Source organism: Bacillus rossius, chromosome 1, assembly GCF_032445375.1.
Source record: "Bacillus rossius redtenbacheri isolate Brsri chromosome 1, Brsri_v3, whole genome shotgun sequence".
In the NCBI taxonomy this organism is placed as follows: domain Eukaryota; kingdom Metazoa; phylum Arthropoda; class Insecta; order Phasmatodea; family Bacillidae; genus Bacillus; species Bacillus rossius.
In genome coordinates, this window is record NC_086330.1 from 138,393,678 (window position 1) to 138,407,543 (window position 13,866).

The window sequence follows — 13,866 nt, forward strand, 5'->3', positions numbered from 1 at the left end:
CTGAAAGGGTGCACATATCTAAGTGTACAAAGCTAATTCTAATTTTTTTTTTCTGAATATTTTAAGATGTCACATGCACATTCACTGAAAACTCTTTTTACAATAACACTTTATAATGATGGCAATCATTTTGGATGATCCTGTGTAAGGTGCACTTTTACAATAAAATTGTTTCATAATATGTATGTCCAGAACAGAGCAGAATAAACAAATAAATAAATAAATCTGCAAGTGGTTGTGTGTTTTGATAATGTACAGTTGTCAGAAATATCAAAATGAGTTGCTGATAAGAAATACAACCTCAAAAAATTATTTTTTCCAAGCTATTTAAATTTAAATACATTTTGGTAAAACCATAATGCTGACCAAATTACATTCTTTAAATTAAATACATAAAAAATTTTAATTTTTGATTTAAGTTAAGCTTGCAAAATTGCTGATTAATTTAATAATTTTGTTCCGATTCGGTGCTCTACAATGGTGCATTGACATACTTTATGTTGGTATTTTTGTTTTTATCACAATTCACTATATACGATAGTGTCCCTACCAATTAAATACACAGAAAATCTGAGAAGCAAGACAGCGGAGTCGTAAACACTAGTCTTGCACTTCAGAGGACCCGAGTTTGAGTTCTGATTTGGCTTTCCCGATTTTGGTTACCCATGGTTTTCCTTTAGGCAAATTCTTAAAATGTGAGTTTTTCAGTACTCACCAGTGATGTGTAAACATATAACCTTGGTTACAAACAAATTAATGTATTCTCATTTTGTTCATGTTGCAAATAAATATTTCTGCAAGGAATTTTACTAAAATATTGTCCACCTTGCTGAAAGTCATTAAATAGTTAATATTTTTTAAAGTTTTCGCACATGGTAGAACTTATCTTATATGGCATTACTAAAATATTACCTAAATCTACACATTATAACACTAAGTATATGTATGTTTGTTTTCGCTTAAATAACAACTGTAATCAGTCTGTATATAATTACTACAAACAAAAATTCTAGCTAAAATTACAAAAACAAATTATCTAGAAAAAACTACCTTCATATTTCAAATTAAAACCAACTGAGACTTATCGTAACTTAACTGTCTTTACCATCAAATGAGATGTAGCCCCAAGACTGTAAAACTAAAAAGATGTGATGACTGCATGTGGTCCCGAAGTGGCTGAACGACCAAGAAGCAAAAGAGCCCAGGTATGACTTGCCCCTGCTTCTGTGCAGGGGATACAGCGGTTTGCCGTTTTAACATGAAGTAAACACTACCCATAGCCATCAGTGTGACATGTTCAATGAATATACAGGTAGTTAAACTTTTTTTCTACGTAGTTAATATAAGCTTGCTTGGTTGAGACAAAGTAAAACACTAAAATGAACAAAATTGTTGAAAGTACATTCGATATTTAGACTTATTACCAGAGACACTTATTAAAGGGTAAAATTGTGTATACTTAAAGGTCAAGTGATTTTTTTTTAAACTGATATGCAGGAAAAAAACCTGATGTGTAATTTTCTTAGTAAAGGTTTGGTTTTATCTGAAGGGAATGTTGCAGAACATGGAACAACAAACCACAGAAAAAGAGGAAGATAACACTATATTACACATATGATGTTCTTTCCAGAACAAAAACTGACCAGAAAAAAAGTCTTTGCTTTCAGAGCCTTCGTGCTGCACTGTGATCGTTATTTCAGCTTGTGGTGGAAACTCAATTTCCAAAGGCCTCTTCTTCAGATGATCAGCGGCAGACAAAGCAACCTGCAACACCACATTATAAAAAAAATTGTTAACACAATCAAAAACCCTGGTTTTAAAAAAAATATCCCATAGCAGAAGCAATACAGTGCTACAAACCGCATCATTGGGTCATTTTCATTAACTAAAAAGACCAACCTATCCCTCACTTAGCACGACGTGTTATTCAAAATCGCGTATTCTGAAGCTTTAGTTTCCATAAATAGCAACGCTAATTTATTTAATGTGTTCCAAAATTGTGTAGGAAATTATACTTTACATAATATAAATGTGGTGAATAACACTCACCTATACATATGTCACACCATTTATCTTTATATGCCTCCCATCACACTTTGTATAACAAATACAACACCGCGTAACGGGAGTTACATGGTTATGTACTTTATCGTCAGTCGGCTGGCTGACTTGCCCGCCCAGGCGTGATTTCAACTCACGTTGCGTACCTTTCCAAACCATCCTTTACTGACAGTGAAACCGATGATATTACTGTCCGGATAACAACATTTTAATTTTTCAAAAATTAAAGTGCTTATTCGCGTATCATCACCTTATTCACACCAATCCTGTCAGGCCAATGATTATATTTTTGATTGCAACATTCATTTAACAACCTTTTCCACGTGAATCATCTGTTAATTTCTGTTCCGGTATCTAATGTCAAATATATTCCCGCTAGTAGAACCAACAGCATCAGACATATAAACTTCCATATTTCATACAATTGTGCGCACAGTTGACTTGCTTAAAACTAAAGTGCGGCCAACATAAGCGTGGCCTTCATGATAATCTGCGCACCGTAATACTTCTAGATTTGTCTCAAATACTAACTATATCCCACGGCACATCTCATCTGTTGTTTACTAAATTTGAAACAGACTTCGTAGCGTCGTGCTCAACTTTTTTTTTTTTGCCTGCCGAGATTTCGTGCTAACTGAAATTGAGGCGGTCTACGTAAAACGGGCGTATAAGCAAAAATGATGTTTTGAGAAAACACAAAAAGAATATTTCATTGCTTTCTCCTGTTGTCATAGTAATCATTATTCCTGTAATTTAAATTTAATATAGATACTAGATCTATATGAAAACACAGTCAATGAGTTTAAAACAAATCAAACGAATAACATAACCACAAAACAAGAAAACCTGACTGTGAAAACCAGCTGACATCACCTCACAAAAACAGGTGTACCAACTTCAATTTTCAAGATATTGCGATGAAACTTGCACCACTGAATTCTACACGAAATGGCGGATCAAATAAAGCGATCTGCGTAAAAAGGGCGTATGGATCCATACGCCCGTTTTACGTAGACCGCCTCAATTTACAGACGTGCTATTCAAGACTGGGGAAGTAAAATTCACATTGTGCTAAATGAATCCGCGCAATCTGAGGACGTGCTAAGTGAGGGATAGGTGTAGAAGATTTTTTTTTCCACACAGTAACACACCAACTACCATATATCTAGTCATGAATTACAACAATCATCTTTAACATTTATTAGCTACAGTACTTATTATAAATAGAAAAAAAAATCATTAATTGGTCTCATGATGTGCATTCTATGGCATCATTATTTCCAAACTATTGTTTTAACGTAAGTGTTTCAAATTTGTTCCCGCTCAAAACATTTAATGTAATTGTTTTGCACGCAATGTTTTATGTACGTATGAACACATGAAAAAAAAAAATGGCAGCTGTGCACATGAATTTGTGGCACCCACAAATAATTATAGATTTGACTTCCTCTGTGAAATAGTGTAACTCATGCTGGTTCTCCGTTTATTGTTGTAAATATTTCACATCTGGAAACTGTAAGGGTCCAGGGAACACGAGGACAGGTAGTAGTACACTGCATCTCTTAAGAGCAGTTGTGCCAAGAATGCGCTCCCCCGCCTACCTCACGCGTGTGGGGCTGTGTCTTGGCTCCGTGCCACACGTGCACAGTCCCCGTGGCTGGCCTCACGAGCACGAACGAGGCCCGGCTCCTGAGACTGCGCAAGCTGCACGCCACCTGGACCAGGGCTGCCTCCGGCACGCGCTCCCCACGGCACACGTACAGCCGCCACCCTGCCGACACATCTTTCAAGTTCACCCAGCAGGCAATAATATCAAACAAAATAATCTTTCATGAACATTACAAATGACGCAGGATGAATTTATTATCTACTAATCAATCCAATTCCAATTATAGCCGACGACAAATTACGGAGTGCTATCGGAATAACTTTTTAGGAAAAATTTGTTAGTGAGATGGAGTTGTGAGTGACACAGCAGCCTGCGAGTGCACGGGTCGCGCGGTAGTTACCTCGCCTGTGGTTGGCGTGCTCGCTCTCCCGGGAGCCGCTGTGCACCAGCATGGCCCCCCGGAAGAGCCGCAGGAAGGCCGGGGGCTCCTGGCCCTGCACGACCCTCACCTGGGGCCCCCGCTCATGGTCCAGCTCCACCGTCAGCAGGGCCGCCGCACCCTGCTCGTTCAGCGACGCCTCCGACCCCTGCCAGCAGAAGTAGGCGCACCGGTCCCGCCCGGCCATCGAGTGCCGCGACGGCTGGCCGCTCAGCTCCCGCCCTGCGCACCACACCGCCGGCTCTCCTTCAGTCCGCGACCTACTGCTGTTCAACTACATCACCTCGCATTCCTTTACAGTACCTACGCAACACAACAGCCCACAAAAAATATTTTCGTTGTTGTTCCACATCACGTATCCAATATATCCGTTGATTTTTATGGCATGATCCCGTATAATTGATTTTGTGCTACGTGATGCTTGCCGTTTTAGTTTAGAATATCAAAAGATTCCGCACATTCGAACTTGTGATGTAACAAAAATATGCTATTGTTAAGTTGAATACGAAACAAAAAATTTCCACTAGACCTGACGTAATTTGTAGGCATGTGCGAGAAAGACTTTTTTGATTTAGAGACGAGATCGAGAAAGCAATTTAAAAATTCTCGAGAATCGAGTCGAGATCGAGAAATCTGTACTTTATTTAACAGGATTATTATTATTATTACTTATTAACCTGCAATTGGGCTTTCACCCGGTGGCAAGAACTCCCACTCACTCCCCTCTCCCCCCCCCCCCCCTCCAACAGCCTTCTCCTCAGCTCCCTCCCATCCCTGACCTCCACCATTTCCTCCCCCAGCCCATTCCACTCCCTCCCCGTCCTCACCAGGAAGGTGTTCCGCCCTCTCTCTGTCCGCCTCCACACTCTCTGGAGCTTACATCTGTGGTCTCTTCGTCCTCTGTACTCCCCTCTATGTACTTTGCTTCCCAATTGCCCCCATCCCCCTTCCCCCTTCAGCACCTTGAACATCCTGACCAACCTTTCCACTCTTCTTCTCCTCTGTAACGTTTCCCACCCCAACTCCTTAATCATTTCCGTTGGGCTATGCAGTTTCCCATCCTGCCCCTCCCTCCTTCTCCACATTCCCATCACCCACCTAGCCGCTCTGCGCTGCACCCCTTCCAGCTCCTTCACCTCAGTCACCAGGTAGGGGTCCCAGACCGCCGCCGCATACTCCAACATTGGCCTGACCAATGTGGAGTATGCCTTCTCCTTTGTCCTCCTCCCAGCTCCCTGCAGGGTCCTACCAAGCAACCCCAGCGCCTGCCTTCCCCTCCTGACCACCCCCTCTATGTGCTCCGCCCATCCTAGGTCATTTTTCAGTGTCACCCCCAGGTACTCATATCCTGCTGCCTCTCTTATCTCCTGCCCCTTCCAGTAATATACATTTCGTGTGACTTTCCTCCTCTTTGTAAATCTGACAACTTTTGTCTTACCAACATTCAAGGACATTCCATTTTTCTCCGTCCATTGCTCCAACCTTATCAAGTCCTCTGCTAAACATCCCCCTTCCCCCACAACCTCATACACTACACAGTCATCTGCAAATAGCCTCCATCTGGCTTTCATGCCCTCCCCCAGATCGTTTATCATAATTGTGAACAACAGAGGCCCCAGCACACTCCCCTGTGGCACCCCCGATGTCACTTCCCCCTCCTCGGAGCTTTCCTCACCCACTCTCACTCTTTGTCTTCTATTCCTCAGGAAATCACCCACCCAGTTTACCACCCTTCCATCCCTCACCAGCAACTCAACCTTTTCCATTAACCTCCTATGGGGGACCTTATCAAACGCCTTTTCAAAATCTATAAAGATTGCATCTATCTGCTTCCCCCCGTCCACCGCTTCCACCAGGTCTTCCAACAGCCCAGCCATCTGGGTCTCGCATGAAAACCCCATCCTGAATCCATGCTGCCTGTTATCCACCCACCCCAGATCTTCCATTTCCCCCTTTACATACCTTCCTACCAACCATATGATCCAAAAAAGAAAACTCAATAATCTGACAAACATACATAATAATTCAATAATTTTATCAAGTATCCACAATTGCAATTGCAATTACAACTTTACCTTTACACTCAACAGTTTATTTGCCTACTGTCGTATGTAAACATACGTTATTGACTCCATAGTCTATACAGTTTCCTTGAGCCATGGACGGTACTTAATCATGAAAGTCTGAACATTCACCACTATCGATATGTCACTATCGATACGGACCGCAATTTAAACATCATGTTGCTTGTTATATACTGCTGGCCGTGTGTATAACCTAAGGCCATAAAACAAAATGCAATCGCGGAAGAATTCTGCAGTCATGTTTATATTTTTATTTTTTACCGTACCGTTTTACGTTGATACTTGATATTGATACCGAAAATGATTTATTTTTAACTTTAATGTTGGTTTTATTAACGGAAAATAATCATTTTCTTCTGTAATTTAATGTGATAACCACAGCACAATTCATTGTTTACGTTTACCGTTTCATGTAGTGACTTGTGAACGGAAGTTGTTCGTTTTTAACTTTTTAATAATTTATCGTGTATACTATCGTAACAAGTAAGTATATTTTATTTTATTCGATCTACGTTACGTTGAAGATATGTTAATTATTTCAACACGCAACGCAAAATGCTGCCTCAATATATTATATTACCTAACCTATTTCTTGTTTACAAAATTCTCGAAAATTCCGATCCAAAAAAATTATCTCGAGACGAGATCGAGAAAATTTCTGTCTCGACTCGTTCTCGATGATGCCGAGACTCGCACATCACTAGTAATTTGTTTGTATCGTGACAAGAGTTTTTGTTTGGCTGAGATCTTTCGAAATACTAACATATAGCACAAGATTAATATGTACAGGACCATGCCATCAAGATCAACGGATCAACTTGGACATTTAATCTGGAACTTTTACCAATTTTCGCTTTCATGACGAAGCTAAAACTTTGTTTTGAGTAGCTGACCATACCTGTGACCGTGATTGAGTACGTCCACCGAACCACGAAGCTGTCTGCGCTGTGGAACTGCCCCAAGGAAGAGACAGGCAACTGCACCGATTCAAACTCCATCACGTGCCACATTGTCACACCCTGCGTCGTGATCTCGTAGTGGCGGTGAGTCTGAACATCAAAATAAGACTACACTCATTCAATGCATGCATTCGAAGTATCCAACTTATATATAGAGACAAGATTTTGTGGTGTTATTTTTTGTCCAATTTCATTTTTTAAACAGAAAATTTTGGTGTATATTGTTTTTATTTTTATAAAAGACGTTTTGTAATGCTTACTCCACCAAAATAATAGTAAAATATATATGCCGCATTTCTACGATAAAATAACATGTAATTAGTTGGTCTAAAACAGAATAAAAATAAATATATAGTATGTATTTGCGATTTAAAAGTGATTCAATAAGAGATGCACAATTAAACAAATTAGATTATTTTACTGATCAATGTACTTTGGTAAACTTTTTTATTTATAAATGTCATTCTTTGAATTTCAAAATTTAAAAGATATGTTTTATTATGATTTGAATTAATTTTTGATTAAATACTACTTACTTCCATGATATAAATAACATTTTGGTGCTATATGGTGTATTAACTTGTGTTTCGATGTTATGCAGCATTTTGACATGTTTTTTAATATTTTTGTTTCATCACAATTTACCACATAATCTTGTGTCTAAGTATCTAATACGTAATACCACACAAATGCAACAACTGCAGCAGCAGCATCATCTCAGCTTCTTGTGAATAATAAATAGATTCGTGATCGTTTCACTCACCACAATTTAGGCCACGACATAGCTTGGCTTAACGTGAATTTTGAATAAAAGGCTACATTACAATAGTTAGTTACATCACTCCAAACTTTTCAATGTATAAAAAAAACTATTATTATGCTATACAATATTTTAACACCACAGACCTTAGGGTCTATAAACTCAAGAAACAACCAATTATCAAATATTCATGGCTTAGCAAATAAAAATTTTTGTTTAATGTAAAAATTTTAATATTATTAATATTTTTAACTTATCAAACAAATTTTATACTCCCAAACCAAATCAATAATGGTTTTTTTTTACATTTACAGTTTAACTTTAGCATTTTTTTAATTGTGTACAATCAAAAAAAATTATTAGAAATTTGAAAGCATTTACACATTAACATGTTCTTAATATAATTTTTATAAACAGCAAATTCACACATACGTAAAACAAACATGTCAACATATGTGCTCCCAAGAACACTGAAAGTACGCACCTCTTCATCGTAGTACACGTCTCCTCTGCCCAGGTGGCTTCCTTCCAGCTCCAGGTCCGGGTAACTTTGGTTTTCCTCCAGCATCTTCCTTGCATCACACGGACTGATGTCAATACTCGCGTCTACCTGCAGTTCAAATGGTGTATCAAAAAACTTGGCACCATTAAAGCGGTAAAATTTTTTATATCCATACTAAGGTTTGAATGGCCTTTCTTTCACTTTTTTTGTTTGTGTTAAGTAATTTTCTTTTTTTAGGAAGTGCTGCCATTTGAATGTTGACATAACTTTATCCCAAACCTTGTGTTCTTTTTTAAGTAGATTTTGCAAAAATACTACTTTACCATGGTGCGATTTCCTGAAAATTTTTATGTAGTTTTTCGTTTCATGGTCCATAGACCCCAAAACCAGTGTCAACAAAGAAGTTTATATACACAACATTTTAATATTTTTATGGACACGATAACAGCCATAATTTTTCACAAATCACAAATATAATCATGAAAAATCTTGGTCAAACGTTAATACGCAACATCAGAGCAAAGGGGTAGAAATGGGGAAGGTTTTTTTGAAAAACAGAATAATCGCACTAACACTCATATTCTCACGAACATCACATCCGTTTGAACGTACTATAACTCATAGTAGTAATAACAAAAACTTTTGTCTAAACTCATTTACGATACGACCAACCATAACTGCAAGGGGTGGAAAAAACAAATTCATAACTCCCTTAGTAAGGCCACAATCTAATCTGTTCAAACTGTTTGTAAATCTTATAATTTTGATCTAAAACTTTTGTCTGAAACAATTTTTGATAAGAAGAGTCATTGCTGTAAGGGGTTGAAAAAAAAGGGTAGAATTTTGAAAAAAATTCATAATTTCTGTACCATTTTCTACATCAATTTCACTCCAATTTATTGTGAAACCATGAATTATCATTTACAACTTTCGTCTGAAATAATTTTTTTTATACAACCTATCATTATTGCAAGGGGTAGAATAAACAGGGGTTGAATTATAAAAAAATTCATAACTGCCTTAGTAGGCACACAATCAAATCCGTTCTAATTGTTTGTAAACCCTACCTAACAATGTTTTCTGAAACAATTTCTGATACAACCAATAATTGCAAAGTGTGAATACAAATGGGTTGAAATTCATAATCTCTTAGTAGGCACACCACCAAATCCATTCAAATGGTTAGTAAATCTTATAATTTTTATTTAAAACTTTTGTATGAAATTATTTTTGATAATACAAACCATTATAGAAAGGGGTTTGGAAAACTGCGGCTGGAATAAGAAAATAAATAAAACTTCTCTGCCATGTGTGTGGCTGAAACAATTATTGATAAAACAAATTATTACTGTAAAAACATGAATTCAAAAAATTCAAAAATTCAAAACTTTCTTGGTATCAAATCTGTTCAAATTTATTTCGAGCAGTTTTAATATTATCTTAACCCTTGGTGCAAAGCAAATTTTTATGCGACCACATTATTAGTACAAGGGATAAAAAATATGTAGTGTTTGAAGTTCCAAAAAATGTTTGGCATACATAATATGAAATTAGTTCTAAGCTATTCAAAGCTGGATGCATTCATAATATTTTTGCTGCATGTTTAATTTATTATTTTGTTATATTGGAGAACTTAAAATATGTTATATTTTATTAAAATGTTCCAGAAGTTTATAGATGTTTCCAAAATATTTCCAGAAGAAATTGGTACTTCGAAATCTATCCACGCCTGTACGCTGTGCCGAAAGGGAATTTTTCCTTGTGCAAAAATGCAGTCAGACTCAAGAAACAAAAAAATGTAAAGAAACAGTTTTTTAACCTGCAAATGGTTTTATTTTCTTCTACCATTTCTGTTTGAAAACTAATGTCCAGACTTCAAAAACAGCTATACTTTAGTATTTTCAAACATCACATTAAAGCTGCAATAATTTTTGTTTTAGAAAAAATTAAGCTGTTCACCATTTTTACTTGATAGTCAAAGATACAAAGATATATGGTGCAACACTTTCGTGTATGTGCTGATATATTGCTGCTGTAAGAGGAAAAAAGATTTTTATTAGACAATATTTAATTTTCGTGACTTGTTTTCTATGTTACATATTTACGACATACATCAGGCCATTCCAAAGAGTCAACTTTTACAGTAGTGGAATAAACATTTTACATGTTTTGGGCAGCGTGATTGTGTAAAATTACCTAACCATACTTTAAGAAAACTGCAATACTGTAAAAATGACTTTATGCTGTGAAGTGTTTGCAAAATAGTGAAACATTATTTTATGCTCATTGCACATGACATATGTATAGAGTTGTAAGAAAACGATCTTTGAGTCTCATCCTGTAGAGTACAATGAGCTCTACTTTCGAGTAGAATCGAGCTTTAACAACTTGCTCGACTTAGCTCGAACTTACGAGTCTTGTCCCATCTCTAATCGTTCTTTACTTTATCATGCTCATTCACAAACAAAAGTAACAAATCCAAACTTTGAACAGTTATCTCTAGGTGCAATTATACTTCATTCGAAGGACTGTGCCATCACTGAACTCTTCTTGCATGCTTGCTTGCAAGACCCATTCGTGGCTCGTGTGGACCTCTCACTCACCTGCTTGTCTGTGTCTTCGCAGCCCTTGGAGCGGATGACGCGGCTGAAGTCCGGCCAGTCCAGGAACTTCTCGCGGAACAGCACCGTCTCCATGTGCTGGGTGACCTTGGCGAGCAGGGCCCAGTCGGGGCGGCAGGGCCCGGCCAAGGGGCAGTCGTCGGGACGCCCCGGCTGGCCCCCGACCGTTCCGGCCACCGTCACCGGGCACACGTCGCACTCCGAGTAGTCGAAGCCCTCCGCCCAGAGCTCCTGAGCGAGGTGCTGAGCCACCCTCCGCCTCTCCAGCGGTGCCGTCTTGCCATTCCACACGTACATCTCCGAGCCAAAGTCAAACACCAGGATCTGGCAAGCAAGCACTTCATTAGTACTTCAACATCACTCAACCAACAAGCCAAGATTTAAATTCAGGGAAGGAGGATGTTTCTTTATTGGTAATGTACATTTTTTAATCCAAAACAGTTTGATTCTTATAAGGGTGCTTTAAATCCAAATCTAGATTGCAAGATTAAGAAATTTAAAAAAAAAACACAAGGTAAAATAATTTTATTTTTATTTTTAAAATATATAAAAAACATGTTTAAAAAAAAGTAAATTGTATTTTGTGGAAAAAGTTTTGTTTCTCTTTAAGTGTTACAATATTCCCAAATCATTGTAGTTGATGACATAGACACAAAAAAATTTGATAGCTTTTGTAGAGATAAATAATGTAGTCCTTGTCAACTACAGAGGTGGCAAGGGTTTGAATTTCTGAATCTCAATCGCCTTGCTCAAAACTTTTCTTTTTAATATTTCTCCTTGAATATCATAATTTTTTTAATTTTAAAGACTGACTGTATTTGAGAAGTTGATTTATCATAATTCTAAACTCATTGGTGAGGGTTTGAAAAAAAAAAACGCATCTGTGAAACCTTTGAATATATATACTGTATAGAAGTCGCCAGCCCAGGTTAAAATTTCTAATACGGTTTTGAGGTAGTTGGTTAATTCACCGCCGCAATCGCCACCATCTCTAGGGCATCGACTTGTGGTGGTCCCTAGCGGACAAGTCTCGAACTCTTCAAACACCCCTTCCCCCTCCCGATGAACGACGTTGAGCTGCAGTGAATGATGGATGAGGGGAGCGGGGAATGACAGCGGGCGACAGCGCTGCGCTCTAACGTGTAAATAACAACTAAGACGATACAGGGCCTTACGGCAGCGCACTGCAGCGGTGAAGTTCCCAAGCTGCTCATCATAAGCTTCTGAAAAACGTAGAGTAAATCCTATCCACTCGCGACTTCTATACAGTATATATATTCAAAGGTGAAACGCAGGGCAACAAATCATAAGTGTCGAGAGAAGCCTTCCTTCCAGCGCCTGCACTGAGCAGAACTCCGCAGACGAGTGAGTGTTTGCACCTTGCTGGGGTCCAGCATCTGTATCCTAGGTATGGTGCCCAGGTACTGGTTCAAGGGCACCAACTCTTCATCCTCCACCTCGTACACCACGTTCGTGTCTATGATGGACGACTCGTAGAGCTCGTCCTCATCCGGATGGCCCGCCTCTGCCGCTGCAATCAAACCCAAGCACCGTGTCTTACACAACTGCCTGCAAGTTTACCAGTTGAGAACTAAAATAATAATAATAATAATAATAATAATAATAATAATAATAATAATAATAATAATAATAATAATAATAATAATCTGTGTGTCGCTGCCACACGTGTTAAAAATGAAACTTCACACTTGATCTGAAGCAAATATAAAATCAAATGTTAAAAATATTCGCTAAGTCAAATCAAACTGCGAATATTGTTATCTGTTACAAAGTAAAGGATTTAAGTAAAAAAAAAAAATATTCAATGTTTGTAATATTTAAACTTATTAAGTAATTAATTAACCAATTAGCCTTCTTTATAACATCATTTAATAAAAATTATAAAATAATAATGCATACTATTACTATTGAGCGTTCAAAAAAGCAAACTGAATGCTATTTTTTTTTGAAGTACGGTACTGAACTTTTTTAAGCAAAATACACGCAGCCCAAAAAAAAAATACTAAATATTTTTATGAGCTTATATTAGGCTTTTAAAATTTTAAAGATTTACATGGAGCTTCAAATTAGACGCGAATCTTTTCATCACAATCAAAACCTCGAAAACAAATAGCCAAATTCCTAGCAAAACCAAATCAAATATTAAATTTTGATTCAATTGATTCCCTTGGTTCAAGCTTTGCACAGGCCTTATATTCAATTAATTAACTTGAAACAATGAAAAAAATACTTAATTATTCACTTCAACAATAAAACTAAATAAAAAAATACACAAAAGAGGTTCAAACTGAGACTCATAAATGTAACAAATATGGTGATAAAAATTATAAACGAGTCTTGCAGTCATCCGACTACATAATTCTTTATTCTCCTCCCCTCAGGTGCCACAGACACTTCTGAGCATTTCATTTTTTTTGTAAATGCTGACAGGAGCTATAAAGGTTGGACTTGGAAACTTTATAGAACAAGATGGAGGAACAAAATTAATGTGTCATATTTTATAATTTCACTTCAGTGTACATGTCTTTATTTCTCTATGAACCATAAGTAAATAATTTTGTAGGTATATCCTTTTCATGTAAAACTTCTTTGCTCAAGGAATGAGATATTTTGTTTAACCAATAAGGATTGCATTTTAAAATTTAATGTTTAATATTATATGACTAAAAGTTTGTAAAACAATCTGGTATTGGTCGAAGACGGTAGAACAAAAACTATTGCTGGAAAAATAAAAGTTTGTTTGGAATTTCTAAGTGAAAAAAACAAAAATGATAATTGATATAGGAACCTTCGTAGAAGCAAGACGTGAA

At 37.3% G+C, this 13,866-nt stretch overlaps 1 protein-coding gene across 5 annotated transcripts in view; it reads right to left on the bottom strand.

Moving 5' to 3' along the window:
- The window catches only part of LOC134546213 (uncharacterized), a 720,520-nt gene that overhangs the window by 9,545 nt on the left and 697,109 nt on the right, over window positions 1-13,866 (bottom strand). For all 5 annotated transcript variants that reach the window (XM_063388829.1, XM_063388828.1, XM_063388825.1 and 2 more), the window contains 7 exons: window positions 12,415-12,566; window positions 11,018-11,359; window positions 8,397-8,522; window positions 7,092-7,242; window positions 4,071-4,331; window positions 3,663-3,832; window positions 1,644-1,764 (listed from right to left, as the gene is read on the bottom strand). In XM_063388829.1, the coding sequence (XP_063244899.1) occupies window positions 1,644-1,764; window positions 3,663-3,832; window positions 4,071-4,331; window positions 7,092-7,242; window positions 8,397-8,522; window positions 11,018-11,359; window positions 12,415-12,566 (1,323 nt within the window). The remainder of the gene's footprint in view (window positions 1-1,643; window positions 1,765-3,662; window positions 3,833-4,070; window positions 4,332-7,091; window positions 7,243-8,396; window positions 8,523-11,017; window positions 11,360-12,414; window positions 12,567-13,866) is intronic.